This window comes from Monodelphis domestica, chromosome 5 (genome assembly GCF_027887165.1).
Source record: "Monodelphis domestica isolate mMonDom1 chromosome 5, mMonDom1.pri, whole genome shotgun sequence".
Taxonomy (NCBI): domain Eukaryota; kingdom Metazoa; phylum Chordata; class Mammalia; order Didelphimorphia; family Didelphidae; genus Monodelphis; species Monodelphis domestica.
In genome coordinates, this window is record NC_077231.1 from 111,442,272 (window position 1) to 111,460,860 (window position 18,589).

General features: G+C 33.0%; 1 protein-coding gene across 10 annotated transcripts in view; it reads right to left on the bottom strand.

Moving 5' to 3' along the window:
* Nucleotides 1–18,589, bottom strand: part of ERC1 (ELKS/RAB6-interacting/CAST family member 1) — a 457,438-nt gene that overhangs the window by 152,205 nt on the left and 286,644 nt on the right. For 6 of the 10 annotated variants that reach the window (XM_056800772.1, XM_056800770.1, XM_056800771.1 and 3 more), the window contains 2 exons: nucleotides 14,615–14,750; nucleotides 1,679–1,810 (listed from right to left, as the gene is read on the bottom strand). In XM_056800772.1, the coding sequence (XP_056656750.1) occupies nucleotides 1,679–1,810; nucleotides 14,615–14,750 (268 nt within the window). The remainder of the gene's footprint in view (nucleotides 1–1,678; nucleotides 1,811–14,614; nucleotides 14,751–18,589) is intronic. The other 4 variants (XM_056800774.1, XM_056800773.1, XM_056800778.1 and 1 more) reach the window with 1 other exon arrangement.

Consider the following 18,589-nt stretch of genomic DNA (forward strand, 5'->3'; position numbering starts at 1 on the left):
CATGTACTTTCAGGTGCAAAATTTTTTGAATTTGATATAATTAGGATTATTTTTTGCTAGTAAAAAAAAACAATCCAAACATATCTTTTTTTTTTTTTTTTAAGGATATTTCAGAAATCAGTTGGGTATTACATCTAAGTATGTTATGAAGAGAAAATACCAGAAAATAAGTATTTATAGTAGGATTTTAAGTTGATAAGGAAATACAAAGGTGGGAGAAGAGAATGGGAATTTTTGAAAGAGAAGCAGAAAGTCAATTTCTTCATACCTTGAACCATTTAGAGGCCAAATGTTTGGTCTTATGCACTGAATAGCTTCAGACAGGGAGTAGCAGAATAGTAGTAAATAAAATAAACAAGAAAAAAGAAAAAGCATGGAATTAAAAGAAAATTATAATCAGTTCAGGCAATAATAAGCTTGAGAAATAAACACACGACAGCAGCATGCAACCAATGTTGCAAAGAGAAAAACAGATCTAGAATACTCAAAATCTATCATTAAAATTAATAAAATAGGTATGTTATAGATAACTTCAGTGTGAACATTTTCCCTAATAATGAAAGGTGGAAAGCAAGGGTCAAAAGAAATCTACAGAAAGAGAAAAAATAGGGATTTTTTTTTAAACTGAAGTAAAGAATATGAAAAACAATCAAAAGGAAATCCTCTTCCAGCCCTGGACCAATGGCAGCTTGTTATTCCCCTATTATAAGCTCAGTTTAATTGGTACTTAGGGAATTAACCAATAAGGAAATTGGACACAGAATATGTATAGAAGCAGGGCAAGGAGAGCCACTCATTTTGAGATCTGATAAACTTTTAGTATTGCTAAAGAATAATAATTGAGATTGCTAAGTTCTGTTATGATTAAAGGAGGTTTTTTATGCAGGTATCATGAAGAGAAGACAGCATTCTTATGATTATATGCAGAAGGTTGCCTCCAAAAAGAATGTTAATGCTTATTTCTCAACTTGTTGCAAGAAATATATCTCATAAAAACTATACCAAATATTCCCAACCTGAGGAACCAAAATCAACCAAACAAATTCCCAAATAGTAGTCCTCAACTTAGTAAATGAAAAGTATAACTGATGTTAGGTCCCTTCAGTGAATATAAAAACAATGGTATTATAATTTCTTTAAAATTTCCTTGCTTACATATTCTTTGGATGCTCTTATTAATGAAGAACAGAAAAATGGGGTCATGGGATAAAAATAAATGGAAGAAATATAAATTAAGAGCCTACACTGTTTTAATGAGTACCTATAATAAAATATATGAATTAGATATGTTCCTAGCTCTCAAAGAGCTTACAGTGTAATAAACATGATATGCAGAAGAATAATTCAGAATGTTGTACTTCGAAAACTATTTCAACATTAAATAGGTTTCTATGAATCCAATAGTGAAGAAGCATGAAAATATATGAAACCAAAGCTTGAGAAGAGAACTGTTATAATTTGTCAAGAGCTTGAGATATTTATTTAAATTCTCATACACTTAAGTAAAAGAGATGCTTCATGAACTTCTAGAATACTCATCTGACCCTGGAATACTTAAATATGGCTAAGTATTGAGATCTGCAAAATATAATATGTTACTTAGAACTAAGTAGTTACCAATTGAATGGCACCTTAGATTCACTGAGCAGAAATGTCAGTGGTTCATAAAATAGCAGACCTGTTTTTCAGCAAAGGTTCTGGCTGATTCCTCTTGAGCTAGCACCATTTCTCGTTCAGCAGTTATCTGTACACTTTCCCTTAGTGCCTCTTCCAGTTCTTCAATTCTGTCATCCTTCTTACGGAGATTGTCCTGGAAAATTATGGAAGATGAGGTGAAGTAGACCACTGTAGAGCAGAAGGGCCCGTTTTTCAAGAAGTGATAATGGCTAAGCCAATTTTTCCTCCCCGAAGCAAGTTCACAAAGTGGAAAGAATACCCATAGGGTAAAGAAAAGAAGAAAGCAAGGAAAAGTGTTAAGGAAGTAATGAAGACTGAAGGACACGTTAGCAAAGGAAGACAGACATGCTAGATGATGGAACTTGCTTGATGCAGCAGCAGCAATAAAATTGTGTTAGCATAGGTAGCAGAATTTCTTTATTAAGGAATGTAGATAGTCGAAACAATGAAACTGAAGAACGTATTTTGTTTCTTCCAGGTAAGTCAAACTAAGTGGGGGTAAACAAGAGTATAGTCTTAAAATTTTCATTTTTTTTTCACAAAAAATTTCTGACAAATTCATATTTCAAAGAAATGGTTGGGGAATATACAGTTTCAGAAAAATCTTTTTGTACACTTATTGAAACTCATTCACTGAAATTTAAGTGTGTGTTCCGACTTCTGTGTTCCAACTCTTCCCCGGTCCTTGTTGATTCTTCATTAGAGGGCAGGATCATTTGTTTGAAAGCTATCTGATCACAATAATGCTGAAGTTATAATTTATTCATAAGAAATTTGTCATAAAGTAAAGGAAGTTGATCCAAAATTCCAAGATAGTAAGATAGATGATCATGAATAAGATTTTGAAAGAAGAGTAAGTGATTTTCTGATAGTATCCTGAAGGACTGGATTGACTCAGTTCATGGATTACAACAGTTCACACACCTCCCACCTGCACTGCCATGTATATAGCCCAAAGGACTGAGAAAATATGTTACTTCTTAGGATTCATGAAAAAAAGATTTGCTGTTTTCAATAATAATGATGGAATGAAAAGAGTGGAAGAGATTAAGATTCCTATTTTATGCAGTTCATTAATTTGCTATTTATTTTTATATATGAAAAAGCAAGATGTGAATTTGTATCAAAGCCTTGAAATCCTTATCACTTCTTAGGTAAGAATTTCTCCTATCTTCTGGGCAGGTGGCAGAGGTTGAGAGGAGCAGTACATTTAATAGTTTGATTTACATCTAAAACAAAAAGGTTTAGTAATCTTTTGTTTTCTATTGTTTCCCAAGAGTAAAAAAAAACAACCCTTTGGAATTATTTCAAACTTAGTTAACATTTGAAACAATATCACTTTTAACAAAAAGAATATTACTTTTCTTCAAAAAAATCAAGAGATAGAAATGTAATTAAGGATCAGTTTAACCTCAAATGCCCCTCTAACTGATCACCATCTCAACAAATAATATAAAATGTTAAAATGCAATGTAGTTAAAAAAACAAACAAACAACAAATTATTGATTGGGGCAGCTGAGTGGCTCAGTGGATTGAGAGCCAGGCCCAGAGACGTAAAGTCCTGGGTTCAAATCTGACCTCAGGCACTCCCTGTATGACCCTGGACAAGTCACTTAACCCTCATTGCCAAGCCTTTACCAGTCTCCTGCCTTAAAACCAATACAAAGTAGTGATTCTAAGTCGGAAGGTATAGGTTAAAAAAAATTTCCAAAGATCGACCTGCTAATTTATTCTGTTATAATTTTAGTCAAGGAGCATTTAAATAAAAATATCAAGTTGACTTAATTAAATTTAATTTGCACTAACATATTGGGTAAGAAATGTTTTGGAGAGCTAGCAATTAGTGAAACATCAGCATAAAAGTGACAAGAGAAGAATTAATAAAGATCAAAGAAGTCTAATGGAAACTTTAAATTGACTTTCTATAATTACATAACACCAGTGATACAGTTGACTATAGCTCAGTGTAAACAGAAAGTCCACTGGATTGGATAAAAACTTTTTGGCCACATTGACAAAAATTTATTTCAAAAGGTTTTTTCCCCCTCTTATGAAGACAAAGATTCAGTACCACATAAATAAGGCAAAAAAAGAAGAGTAAAATGACATCCATTTTATTGTATAATTGATGTAAATACTTTACCTAAAATGAATGTCAATTTACATTTTCAATAACCTGAAATAAGCCAGACAAGTCACAAAGCAATTACTGATGCAGAATTTAACTTTCTTCGTCACAGCACATGCCAAGAAGAGTCCACTCCAAATTTGGCTGTCATTTTGTTTTTTTGAGACTTAATAACAAACCTACTAAGCGAAACTATGGCATTTCTTTTTCTCTTTTATTTACTTTATGGTCAAGACCTTCCATCTAAACCAATAATAAATAGAAATAACCCCAGAAATGGAAAACCTAGATGGGACAGTGAATAGAGTGCTAAGACTGAAATCAGGAAGGCTCATCTCCCTGAGTTCAAAACTGGCCTCAGATACGTAGGAAGGTCATTATGCTCTGTCTCAGATCTTCATCTGTAAAATGAGCTAGAGACAAAAATGGCAAACCACTCCAGTATCTTTGCCAAAAAAACCTCAAAAGGGGTAATAAAGAGTTGGACATTCCTGAAACAAATTAAGAACTCCAAAAGACACCTCACAACAATGGTGCTCCAGAACAAATGGGTTTTTTTTTAAAGTCACGTGCTCACTATTCCAATGGAAAATGAGCTTACATTCTATTTGAATATGAAACATTTTTTTTAAAAACCTGAATGTAAAATTATAATTATTTTTCACTTGTGTTAGGGGAATTTCTTAGAATTGAGGGCCCTTTGAAAGAAAGGATCTTAGGGGAAAAATAAAATTTCTCATTTTAAAACAGGTTTCTAATGACATGCTGGTGGTTAGTCTCATATTTAGTATATTTATCTATAAATTAAAATTTCACCATAAAAGAAAAATCATTAGTATTTCTTGGTGAATCCTGTGAACCAAAAAATACATTAGCAAGAAACCTAAGACATTGGATATTCCATACTGATTTAAAAATAAACAATGGCAAAGATGCACTGGACCTTAGAAATCATCCAATGGGATCAAGGGATTCAAGTTACATACCTACTATAATATCCAGTTAGCATACATAACAAAAGTTGTTTGAGGATTCAGTAATAAAAATCACTCCAATTACAAATTGTCATTAATTAATATTGAAAATATTTTGAATAAAATTTCATTAAAGAAACTCTAGGAATAATTCATTAAGACAAAATCAGATTTCTACCAGGCATGCTAGATTATTTTAACATTAGGAAAAGAACTAGCATAATTTACCACATAAACAACAAAATCTACAATAACTGAAGATAATACTTGAGAGTATAACTGCCAAGACAAACCAAGATCTGAACACAATCACAAAACACTTTTCACATAAAGTTAGGTCTACACAATTGTAGAAATATCAATTACTCATGCATAGACCAAGCCAATATAATGACAATTTTTATTCTACCCAAGTTAATTTATTCAGTGGCATACTATTCAAACTACCAAAGAATTATTTCCTAGAACTAGGAAAAATAGTAACAAAATATTTGGAAGAATAAAATGTAAAAAATATCAAGGGAATCAATGAAAAAAATGTGAATGAAGGTGGCCCAGCATTACCAGATTTCAAACTATATTACAAAGAGGTAATCATCAAAACAATCTGGTATTGGCTCAGAAATAGAATGGAAGATCAGGAATGGATTAGTTACACAATATACAACAGTAAATAACCATAGTAATTTACCTTTTGATAAAGCTAAAGATCTAAATTTTTAGGGTAAGAACTTACCACTCGATAAAAAGTGTTTCAAAATATTTTAAAAAGTTTGGAGGAAATGAGGTATGTACCAACATATCACACCACATACTAAAATGTACCTATCAGATCTATTGATAAGGAAGAATTTATTATCAAATAAGAGCTAGAGAGGATGGCAAGAAAGAAAAAGGATAATTTTAATGACATGAAATTAAAAAGTTCTTGCACAAGCAAAACTAATGTAGTCAAATTATAAGGAAAATAGAAAAGGATATCCTTTCAGAAACTTGATGATAGCATTCACTGCCATCTCCTGAATCATCTTTGCTTCAGGTTAAACATGTCCGGTTCTCATAGGCTCTAGACTTAGGGGCCTTTACCATCCTCACTGACCTTGTCTGGATGCTTCCCAGGTGCTCAATGTTGTTCTCAAAAACATTGTTTATAAGAATAAACAGTTCTTTCATTGTCATAACCCTCCCTGGCCAATCTGTTCCCAAGACCTACCTGGGACAGATATTGAGAAGGTAGAACAGATGGTTCTTGGAAACAGAAGACTTTCATTTATAAAGGAAAGGAAATGTTAATAAAAGTATTTGTGATTAGGAGAAACTGCAGAAAGAAATGGAATATTATATTTTGAAAAGTTAAGGACTTCCAAATACAACAACTCTATACAACATGCTGAAAAACTGATGGTTAACACCAATGAAAAAATAGGAACTTCAATTAGTAAAAAAAGAGAGAGATGAATATTACAGGAAAAAAAAACAACCCAGATGTGAATATATTGTTTTAATTGCAAAAACCTCAAATAAATAGAGAGGTAAATAAATAGAATTACCAAGAAATTCTTAAATAACTTATTAACCTAACACTATGAAACGTATGAAAACTATAAAGAGGAAAGCCCTAAGTAGGTGAAAAAACAATAATCCTACAAATATATAGGAGACTAGAAAGTATAATTTAAAACAAGAGAAAATAGAATAGTGGAACCCTCCAGGACCCAATGAAAGGCTATGTACCAGAGCAAGAAGTGGTACAACATATACTGGGGTTTTACCAAAACCATACCTAAGAAAGAATCTAATGGATGCCATATGATTGGTGATAGCTTTGATTTTTTCATCTAAAAACTGCTTGTTTTTAGTCTTTTACTATTTATCAATTGGGGAATGACTTGTATTTTTATAAATCTGATTAAGTTCTTCATATATTTGCAAAATAAAGCCTTTATCAGAAATATCTGCTATTAAAAAAAAAATTCTCCTCAGCTTTAAATTTACCTTCTCATCTTGATCTCATTGGGATATTTATGCAAAAGTTTTTCAATTTAATATAATCAAAATTATCCATTTTACATCTCTTAATGCTTTCTATCTCTTGTTTTATCATAAATTCTTCCCTTATCCTTAGATCTGACAGTAAACTATTCCAGGCTTCTTAATTTCCCGTTATGTCTAAATTGTATGTACTCATTTTAATGTTATCTTGGTATACAATTTGAGATATTGATCTATACCTAGTTTCTGCCATGTTGTTTTCCAGTTTTCCCAGCAGTTTTTGTCAAAGAATGAGTTCTTGTCCCAAAAGCTTGGATCTTTAGGTTTCCCAAACACTAGATTACTATGACCACTTACTATGTATTATTCACCTAATCTGTTTCACCAATCCATCACTCTATTTTTGCTCAATTAAGTATCAGATTATTTTGATGATTATTCCTGTACAAGGACTGCCTCACTAGTGATTTGCATCCATGTTCAGGACCTTAAAAAGGGAAGAGAAAGTGTATCTTACCATTGGCTTCATTGAATGTTTGTCAGGCATGGCATCAGCTAGACAACACCTCCCCCTCATTCCAGTGAAACAGACTTTTCCTGCTGAGCTTTTCAAGTTTCCTTGAACTAGAAAGTTGTCCTACTCCATTTCTTTTTTGGTTTTGGCATTCCAGAATTCATTCTGAAGTATTATTTTAATGTCTGGAGAGAATTTGGGAGTGCTTAAGAATTCTCTTCTCTATTCCACCCTCTTGCCCCCTCCCCCCCACCACCATTTCTTCCTCCAGATCATTTTACAGAAGAAGAAACTGAGGCAAGCAGGCTTAATTGATTTCTCTATAGTCACCCAGCTAGTAAGCCTCTGCAGCCAAATCTAAATTCACAAAAATAACCTTTCCTGATTCTAGGTCTGGCATTCATCTATTGCACCACCTAGCTGCCCCAAATATAGTAGACTGATGGATAGATACAAGTATGAATATGTATACATATGCATATAAAATACACAGAAACACATACTTATACATAAATACATGCATATGCAAACAAAATGTAAACATAGATACATATTTAGTTATCTATATATAGATATGTCTATATCTAGTGATTTATATGGATATGTGTATACATATATGTACATCCACATATTGTTCTTGTTGCTAAATTGTTTCAGTCATGTTTGACTCTTCATGATTCACTTTGGGGTTTTCTTGGCAAAGTTACTGGAGAGGTCTGACATTTCCTTCTCCAGCTCATTTTACAAACGAGAAAACTGAAGAAAACTCAATAAGTGCCTTGCCCAGGGTCATATGGCTAGAAAGTATCTGAGGCCAGATTTGAACCCAGAAAGACTTTGTTAAACACAATTTCATTAGGATCTCTAATTTCTGTTGTTTTTTTTTGCCACAACTAGCCTGTCTACATATAGGCAATTGAGGCCATGGGTTTTATTAAAGATCCCCTTTATCATTTTATCTCCTATGAATTTTGGAAAGTTTCAATTTCTTTTCCTTTCTTTGCTATTCTCTAAAATATCTAATTTTGGAATCAATATAGTCAGTATTTTCTCTCTATCATCATTTTAGTTTAAAAATATTTTAACTAGATTTGCAAGACATAACAACCCCAGACTTATCAGTCTTCATTCTCTAGGCAGCAATCGGTCAACATTCTATTGTCCATCATAACTGAGAGATGGCAATTCCATTCTCAGATACCATCTTCTTAGTGTTCACTTCTCAAAATAACTTTTCTCTTCTGTATGCTTTGTCTTTAACAGGCAAGAGTACGGAAGAGACAACTTGTGCCCCTTACCTTTTCTCACTTACCTTGTTCTAGCTAGTCAAATATTTTGTCTTTATCCTTCTTGAATTTACAACTTCAAGTTTACTCTCTCTAATCTTAATTTTCTAGTTCAAGATTTCATAATCAATGGCAATAATTTAAGTTTCTCTCTGATACTGCCCAAGTGAATTGCCAAATGTGTGTAGTTACGGTTCCCTGGTATGTCTTGAATACATGTCTCAGGAAGACAAGTCCTCTCCATTGTTGTTAGTAAGGTCAACAGACAATTAATAGTAACCCTGACCAGGCAATTATCAAGTACTCATATTCTTTTCTTCTTCCCTTGTCTTTTAATGGATGATTTTAGTTAGTTAACTCCTTAGTGATGAAGTTGATAACACCTGTTGCAGCATTATATTATTCTTAGGAAGGCAATCTTATCAGATCATCTACTTTTCAGCAAAAACCTCAAGTCTATTTTTAAGCTATAGTTGTAGGGTTGTTTTCCTTCTCTTTCTCCTCTAGGTTCATCATTCTGACATGAATCAAGAAAGTCCACCTATGACCCTTTGTTTCCCCACAGGGACCTTATTCTTTTCCTTTAGGAACCTTTCTAACTTCCTAGTAACCTTGTATGTGGAGGGGTATTCTTCCAGTCTCATCATTTTTTTTCCTAAAGGAGAAAGATCAACCTAAACTTAGAAAACAGAAAACAGTTACTTGGCTATGGCAGAAATACAAACATTTCACATTTGAGGGCAGTCAATATATAATTTCCTTTATTCTCCATAACAGGACAGATTTTCAGTCTTTGTTTTTAAAAAGTTTTAGCTAAGTACTTGGGTTTTATATCTCAGCTCTATGTACTCCTATGAGACTTTTATGGTCAATTATAATTTTTTGATATATATACAACCTAAATCATATTCCTCTTCTAATTCTCAATAAGGTTCAGAAATCTTCCTTCTGTCTCCCCTTTGTCTTAACTTCCTTTCAGGTTTATTGTTTTATCCCTCCCACTAATCCACTCAATTTGATTTAATTATTCACTTACCTTTTCTAATTTATCTTGCCCTGTCTTTCCAACTACCTTCTACTTCTCCTTTTTAAGTCTTCCTCCTTAGGATATATTCTCTAATATTCCTTAATCCTTTCCTATTCTCCTTAATTGTCTTTGATTGTCTTTCTCTTTCTACTAAGAAATAGAGTCTGAATTAGTATCATATCTTAGAGACTTGTTCTTCAAATTTTCATCTATTTCCCCTAAATTTTGCAGACTTCTTCCCCAAATTCAACTTCTGGTCTACTTACTAAGTCTAAATCTTCCAAGTAACCAAAGTGAGTTTCTTCTTTCTCTTCGGATAAAGGCTATCCATTTACTTCTAGCTACATTTTGCACAAAGTGGAAATTTAATAAACAGTTTTCAAATACAATAGCCAAGAGAGCAGTAGTTAGATGTTCTCAACCAAATGAATAAGGAAATTAGAATAAATTGACATATGTGATATAGAGAATGTAAGCAAAAATATTTTTTGAATAGTATATAAACTAGAATTCAATTCTCCAAACATTTATTATGCCCCTATTAGGTACCTTAGAATGGGAAGGTGGGGAAAGTATAGCATTTTCTTCACTGCAGGACTTAATCTGAATATCAGTCCAAAAGATGTTATGATTCTATAGCTGTAATTGCAAATGTCAGATTATGGCAGATGGAACCATAATATCATATGTAACCAGTTGATAACTGTGCAAAGTCATAAGAAGCTAATAAACAGTGGTTTTTCAACAGGAGTTTGTTAAAACATCGAAATGTTGAGGCAAATTCAACTCAACCAGTGAATTACATGTGAATTTTTGCCTTGTGTTAGAGAGACGATGTGACAAAATGGATAGAGCCTCATAGTTACAAAAATCTCAGTGGCTATGTGACCCTGAAAAAGTACCTTAACCAAAGCAGGTTCATAAATGTAATTTCCTCAGTGAGAGATTACTCTACCAGTATGCAAACTTTTTTGATCATATAGTCTCTTATCAGTAAAAGGTATGCATACTTGGTTCTGATATATGTGAACTGACTTGTATAGAAATTATATACATGTATTTCAGTATTAATAATTAAGTATAGCCTAAAAATTTGCAAGAAAATTAAGCTATAAAAAGAATGAGATTAAAAATTAAGTGATAGTTGATTTGAGGTAATAGAGAGCTTATCATCATAACACAGTTGTTTTAGCAGCCATGTGGAAGAAGTACTGAATTAGGAAGACACTTGAGATATAGAGAAGAATTAGGAAATTATTTCAATAGTCCAAGTCAAAGGTGAAAAGGGCCTGAATGAACTCAGCTGATAGCTATGTATGTAGACAGAAAGGGACATATTTGAAAGAGGCTGAAATAGCACGATTTGTTAACTAACTACATATGTGGGATAAGGGAAAGAAAGGAATCAAATCTGAGAACAGGAATGATTGACAAGATGGTGTTGCTTTAAAAAGAAACTTGTAAATTCAGAAGATGTTAATGGAGTAGTGGATAAAGCAGTGGAACCAAGATCTTGGTTCAAATACCATCTCTAACATATTCTAGATTTGCAACTATGAAGGAATCACTTAAACTTTCTGAGCATTTAGCCTTATCTGTAAAATAGAAATTATAAAACCTATATCTATCTATCTCATAACTGTGTGTGGAGGAAAAAGTAGTAAATGCAATTTGGGACACGAATTCAAAAGCCTAAAGAATATCCAATTCAAAACGTCTTCTAAGTAGGTCATAATGTGAAACTTAAATTCAAGAGGGAGATTTAGATTGAATATAGATAAATAGATAAAACAGATTTGGGAGCCATATAAATAGGACTAATAATTAAGCTCAGGGGAGGGGGAAAAGGAAATAACTTAGAATGCATAGATAATAAATAGTCCATAGGGAAAGGAAATAGCATCAAAGAAGATCCAGCCAAGAAGAATGAGGAGCTGTCAGATAGTATGAAGGAAAACCAAAGAGACCAATGTTATGACAATCCAGAGAGAAAAAAGTAAGTATCTTGGAGGAGAGAGTGGTTAATATGTCAAATATTGTAAGGAAGACAATACTTATTGCCTTTTGTATTGCCTATTGTAAGGATGAAGACTGAGAAAGATGATCAGATTTGACAATTAAGAAATTCTTGGTAACTTTGAAGAGATCAGGTTTGCTTAATGGAAGATTTGAGAATAAGAAGTAAGTTGAGAATCTGGTAGAATTAAACATACTATCTAACAGGAAGTTTAAAAGAAGAATGGATTTGGATGGTAAGTATACTGTAGTCATAACCCATCTATGCCTGTTCACTCTGTACTAATAACTCTGCCAACAAAAATAGAATATGTACATGTGTTGGAAGGATGAAGGGATGAGGAGGAAGAGGGGAAGACACTTGTGTAGCCAGTGCTGGTACCCGAGTCTGGTTAAGTGAGATATTTATTTCCCTATGGTGCATATATCTGGTGAAGCTAGATAGCTATGGGAAACAGCACAGTGAAATGGACTTGAAGGGAGTTATGTAGTTTTGCTAAACACAAGTCCATAATTGATTATTATGGGGAGTGTAAGATGTGATTCTTCTTCTCACCTTCTAAATGGTTGTTCAGGCTCCCCTTTGATGTAAGTCAGTCTCCCTGGCATTTCATTTCACAGCCCCATTTTTGGAGACCATTAACCTACACCAATAAAATCACAGACCTCCTCCTCCTTCTACCCCCACCAAAAAAATGGCAAAAACAAAGTTCTCCTTTCCCATAAATTAAGCATAGAAAACTGAACTTTAGAAACTGAGCCCCCCGCCCCCCCACACACACACACACCAAGTCAATGTATAAGTTACACTGAGGAAAATCAGGAGGACCTGGTTTCAAATCCAACCTCAGATGCTTCTAAGCTGGGTGACTCTGGTCAAGTCACTTAACCCCAATTGCCTAGTCCTTGCCACTCTTCTAATTAAGAACTGATGCTAAGATAGAAAATAAGGGCTTTTAAAAATAAATCAGCTTAAAATTCAATTAATTAATTAAATAATTATAGGACTCTCAAACACCATTGATTGAACTATCAGATTAAGGAAAAAGTCAGGAGATTTGGAGTTAAATTTTCCCTTTCTCTGTAAAGCTGTTTAAAAAAAAAAAACAGCTAATAGATCTAGAAGGAATTTAGTTGAATTAAAAAAATATTTAACAACTATTATGTACAAAAAAGGCTCTGGCATGTATTATAGGTACTTACTCTCTCTTCACCTAGAACACTTTTGAGCACAACAAAAATGTGATGAATGCTCACTGTCCCAGATTCAAGAAAACATGATAGTAATTGTTATCATTAACTTCGTCATCTATAAGGAAGAAACCTGGGTTGGTCAATGGAGTGGTGACTAAGGTAGTGGAATCAAGATCTTGGTTCAAATACCATTTCTGACATGTTCTAGCTGTGTAACTATGAATGAATATCTTTAACCTTTTGAGCATTTAACCTCATCTGTGAAGTGGAAATAATAAGCCTATAATATCTCTCATAAGTTTTTAATAAGTCTAAAGTGAGAAAGTCTTATTTAAAGTCCTTTGCAAACTTTAAAGTGCTTTATAAATGCCAGTTATTACTGTTGTTAAATATAGTGATTTGGAGAGTGATAGCATTAACAACTTAGAGGAACAAAAAAACTTTTCTTTCAAAAAGGAGTAAACCTTGAAAAAAGATAGTGATTCCATAAGTCACAGAAAACAGGTAGTAAACTGAAGAAGTAAGAACTAATCTGTTAGAAGGAATATAAAGGATATAGAATGCTGAGTTCTGATAATTTAGATGAAATTTGAATGTATAACATGACTAAGGCTAGAAAGGCAAGTTGCAGTAAGAGTGGAGGGCTTCAAATGTTAGATGGTTGAGTTCCTATTTTGTCTTGAGGCAACAGAGATCTACTATAGATTTTTAATCAGGAGAGTGACATCCCCAGAAACTGGGAGGATATTATGGAACCAGGGAGAAGACAACTGAAAAAGAAAAAGATCAGAAGGAGGGAGCTCAATCAGGAGACTATTACAATGGACAAGGAAGATAATGATAAGGGCTTACTTAGGCAAGGTCTGGATTAATGGAGAGGAAGGAAAAGAACAAAAATATAGAACAAGAGTGAAGGATAAAGAAAACAAAGTAGAGAAGTGGGAGTGAAGTGAAGGCATTAAAGTGAAGTGTTTGGTCTAGTGAGAAAAAAACATATTTATGGAGTAAAACAGAGGGAAAGAGAAGAGAACAGAACCTTAGTGTCAAGGGAGAGAATTATGAATTTAGGATCATGGGAGTAATTCAGTTATAGATGATTCCACTGTCTCTCATGTCTCTCAAACCTACAGGGAATCAACTGTAATAATGAGAGATGAGGAGGCTTACATGGAGAACAAATATCTGAGTGAGGGTACAGCAAGGTATTAATGTGGAAATGGAAAAATAAAATAAAAACAAAACCTGAGCCACAAATGAAAAAAAAAATTTACCACTTCAATAAAGTTCCCAAAGATGAGAGCCAGGATTGTGGTGGGAAAGAAGACTCTCTGCTAGGAACTAATGTTCTTGAGAAAGAAGGGAGAATGACGTAGGAGCCAAGAGATAGTGGAACGGATCTCAAAGGAGCTGAGCAAGGAGGCAGGAGGGCTGGTACATGACAATATGGAACAAAAAGCATGCTCACACTCCCTCCTGGCCCTATGTCATAGAAAGTATCCATCACTAAATAAAGTAGCCATGGATGAAGTGATTTTCTGAGGGACCTGCATTTTCATGAGCACCAGATAAAAACACTTTGAGAAAAAAAAAGATTTAGAATTAAAGGGAGTGTGTTAATGCTGGAATAGGAGGGACAAAAGCATCAAGGCTGTAGCAGAAGGAAGAAAGCAGAAGAGGATAGGGAATAACTAAGCCTGAACTCAACTTAGAACTGAAGAGGCAGACATAAGCACAGAAAAAAGCTGCAGGCCATTACATATCAAACAATACTGCTAATGCATTAATGTTTTCTTTTCTGCTCTGACCTGGAGCTGCTGAGAGCTGTCATTGAGATTGTCCTCCCTCCGCCGAGCCTCCTCAAGCATCTGTGCACTCTTCTTTTTCTCCACTTGCTCCTTGTGCTTCAGATTGGCAACCTTCTTATTTTGGTCTTTTATTTGCCTATTGAAAAAAAAATGAACTTTTCAAAATTGCACATTCTCTTAATTCTATGAAGCTGATACTAATGAATAGTTAAAGGAAGGTATTCTTGGGATAGCTGTAATTTCCATACCAACTTAAGCTCCTTGCATGGTATTTAAAAAGGACTTTATACAACAAAATAGCACTGTATAGTTCATAGTCTATAAACACTTATTAAGCACCTACTATGTGCTGAGCATTATACTATGTTCTGGGAATACCAATGGTGGGATGGGATGTGGAATGGAAAGCGGAGAGGTACCAGCCTCTCAAACAGCTTACATTCTAATGGTGCGAATTATGCAAACAACTATATTCTGACATGTCATATACAGAATAAATTTGAAAAAAGTCAAAAAAGAGATCCAACAATAGGAGGGATCAGGAAAAGTCAGTTTTAACTTCCTAGGGCAAAAAAAAGAAACTATCAAAGTCTTAAGTTAGAAATATGACAAGTTTTTTAATCTTGAAAGCTGTGAAATCCTGGATGGATGATTAAGATTAGAGATAAAATTTTTCTAGTACCAGATAGTTTTGATGAAGTTTAGTCAAATATCTCTGAGTAGTGATACAAAATTCTTAAAAAGAAGCTCAGAACATATGAGACTATTATTTTGTGTCAAGGAGGGTTATGATTTAAGATGTAAAAAAAATTCAGCTACAAATGAAAAACACTCATGCATATACTTGTACATGCACGGAATCCATTTTTAATGGATAATTTATATTTTTAAGAACACTGGTCATATTCATTTGAGAAAAAAGGTACTAGAAGCAAATTCATTAACAGTACTTTAGACTTTATTTTTAAATAATATATGTATAAGAATTTAGCATAAATTACTGGGGCAGATTCCATAAAATAACAGTTGTCAAACATAAATATAAATGGGAGCCATTACAGAGTAGAAAAGAATCCCTACAAGCTACATACTAATCTAGAAAACTACCTACTTATGTATTTCTTTTTTAAAGAATATGCTGACATTAAAATCAGATAGGAATGATATATAACAAATAAATAAAAAAGAACATTATCATGATAAATTTTAAACATTAATGTGCATGTTACATATATGCATGAAAATCAGATAGGACATAAATAAAAAGCATGTAATTTTCTTTTAATATCAAAAAATTTATATTTACAGATATATCACTATAAGAAAATTAAAAATCAATATCATTTGCTAGAACTTTGACATCTTTTGTCAGAAACAATTTTATCAATAAGAACAATGGGCTCAAGTCAGAAAGACTTGAGTTCAAATTCAGTCTCAGATACATCGTGAGTAACCTTGGGCAAGTCATTTAACCTCTAATTGCCTGAAAAAAAGATTTACTGGATCTACTAGAAAAGGAAATGGCAAACCACTCCAGTATTCTTGCCAAGAAACCCCTGGTCAACTTTGGTTCATAGGGTCACAAGGAAATTCATAATTGAATAACTGAACAACAACATCATTTTGATCAATACTGAGCATTTGTGATGTTTTCAATATGTATGATGAATGCCCATTTGTAAATCTTGCCCTATATGAAGTTTTAAGAAGTGAAAATAACTGTTCCTATATATCCATATTATAAAACATAGGGAAGAATTGTGCAGCAAATGTGAATTTTAACAATGTGGTTTAACTATAAATAAAAATCTAGAACACTTAGTTATACTTTTCTTTTAAAACGTTGCATAGAATTTCAAGTTCATTTGAATGTTACTTGTTGCTCTCACAACATTAAAAAAATAGAATGCTAAGTAGAAAAAAGTCTTCACAAACTTTAAATCCTTCAGAATATCTTTCAAATGCCAAAATAAAAAAAAAAGGGGGGGGATTAAAAGGACAAGTAAAGATAATGATTCTAAATGATATATTTTAAAATTTCTCTAGAAAGTAATAGAGAATAACTGAACTTTCAGGTTCATTTGAATATACAGAGATTCCTACCCATACAAATGACCAAACAAAATACACAGGTTTTGGATATGATTGAGGTACTGGCCTTTGCATATGTTTGAGCAATCATTTATAAGGTTTTGAGTTGAATTAAGGCTTTCACATAAAGAACTGTTTTAATTCACGGTCAAGAAATATTTAAGTCATGTTTTTATTTTTAAGGAAAAGATAAAAAAAGGAAATAAATGCCACTCATTTCCTTTACAAAACAAACTATTGTACCTGGAGGTACATACGTTATATGTACTATGCTGGGAAAAGAGGAGGGAAATATTTGCCATTTCCAAGGTGACTGAAACTGATCCTTGTCAAACTACATAATATGACAGAAATCTTTAAACAAGATGTTTAAAACATTAATTTGTCATGCTAGGAAAACAAGGATGGCTCAGTGAAACATTGTCGTTCAATATAAGCAATATATTTTTATGGTTAAAAAGTAAAACTTTAGTAGGTTACCTCTACCAGAAGATGCATGGTAATTCAGTATTCTCTATAACTCACTAGAAATTTCTGCTTGCTCTAAGCAAATAGCTAAAGATCAGTTTTCCTCGTTCCATTTAATACATTCATTTATACTTCATACAAAATAGTTGGATACAGATTCATTAAGAACAATAGAGCTTCACACTTTCCTAGTCTTAAAACAGTTTTGAAAAGTATATCTCAATTTGAGTTGATAGTTTTGATAGAATTGTTGTTTATAGACAGTTGATACAATTGAAGTTCATGTATTAAATCTGTACAAAGCATTTCAGGATGTGCAAGATGGTTAAATGGATGCAAAAAATTTAAAAGAAAGCAGTGTGATATTAATGCTTACTTAAAAAAGTAGATTTTCAAGTTAGGACATCAGTAGAAAATTACTAATAATAAAGAATGGGTTTCAACACTGAAGCTAAATTTTTACTAAACCGTCAAATAATTGAAAAAAAATTAGATTTTATTTTGTAAATTATCCTTAGTTTGATTTTTTTTCTTTGTACCTAAGGTTAGTCTCTGTCACTGCCTCTGTTTCTCTCTTAATATCAAGAAACAAAAGATTCATTTTACAAGTCAGATCAACAAAGATCCTTTCTAAGATTATTTTTCTTGCCTAAAAATAGTATCGTTTATAACAGTATTATAGCTACATTACAGAACTACATATGTCTCAAATAAAATTGTAAAAACAAATGACATGTGAAGATTGAAACTTTCTTTTCTTTTTTTTTTAACCCTTACTTTATGTTTTAGAATAAATACTATATCTGTTCTAAGAGAGAAGAGCAGTAAGGGCTAGGCAGTGGGGGTCAAGTGACTTGCCCAGGGTCACACAGCAAGGGAGTGTCTGAGTCCAGTCTTGAACCTATGACCTCCCATCTCTAGGTCTGGTTCTCAGTTCATCAAGTTACCCAGCTGCCCCCAAGATTGAAATTTCAGATGGGTTAAAGGTAGTTTAGTTTGATGTTCTTCCTATAGTTCTGATATTAGTAAGATCAACTGCACAAGATTTAAACTGGCTTTCACCATATGAACTAATTATTATAAGGCCAATGATATGAGGTTTCGGAGGCCCTGCTAAATTATACTATGTTTTATCACTAGCAAGTTTAAGTAACATTACCTAGAAAACTTCTACATTTGGCTTACAATCTGGAAAGTTAATCTACTGGAAGAAATTCCTCTGCAAATTTACTCTCAAGATATGATGTTGATTCAGGGATACATATCCCTAAGAGTTTGAGTAAATCAAACTAGACATCTTGTGGATAGTTGTCAAAAACAGACACTTTTAGAAAGAAGTAACAAAAAGCCAAAGATGAAAACACTTGCGAATTGGTCAAAAATGGAACTGTGACTTTAATTTTGAAGAGATGGACA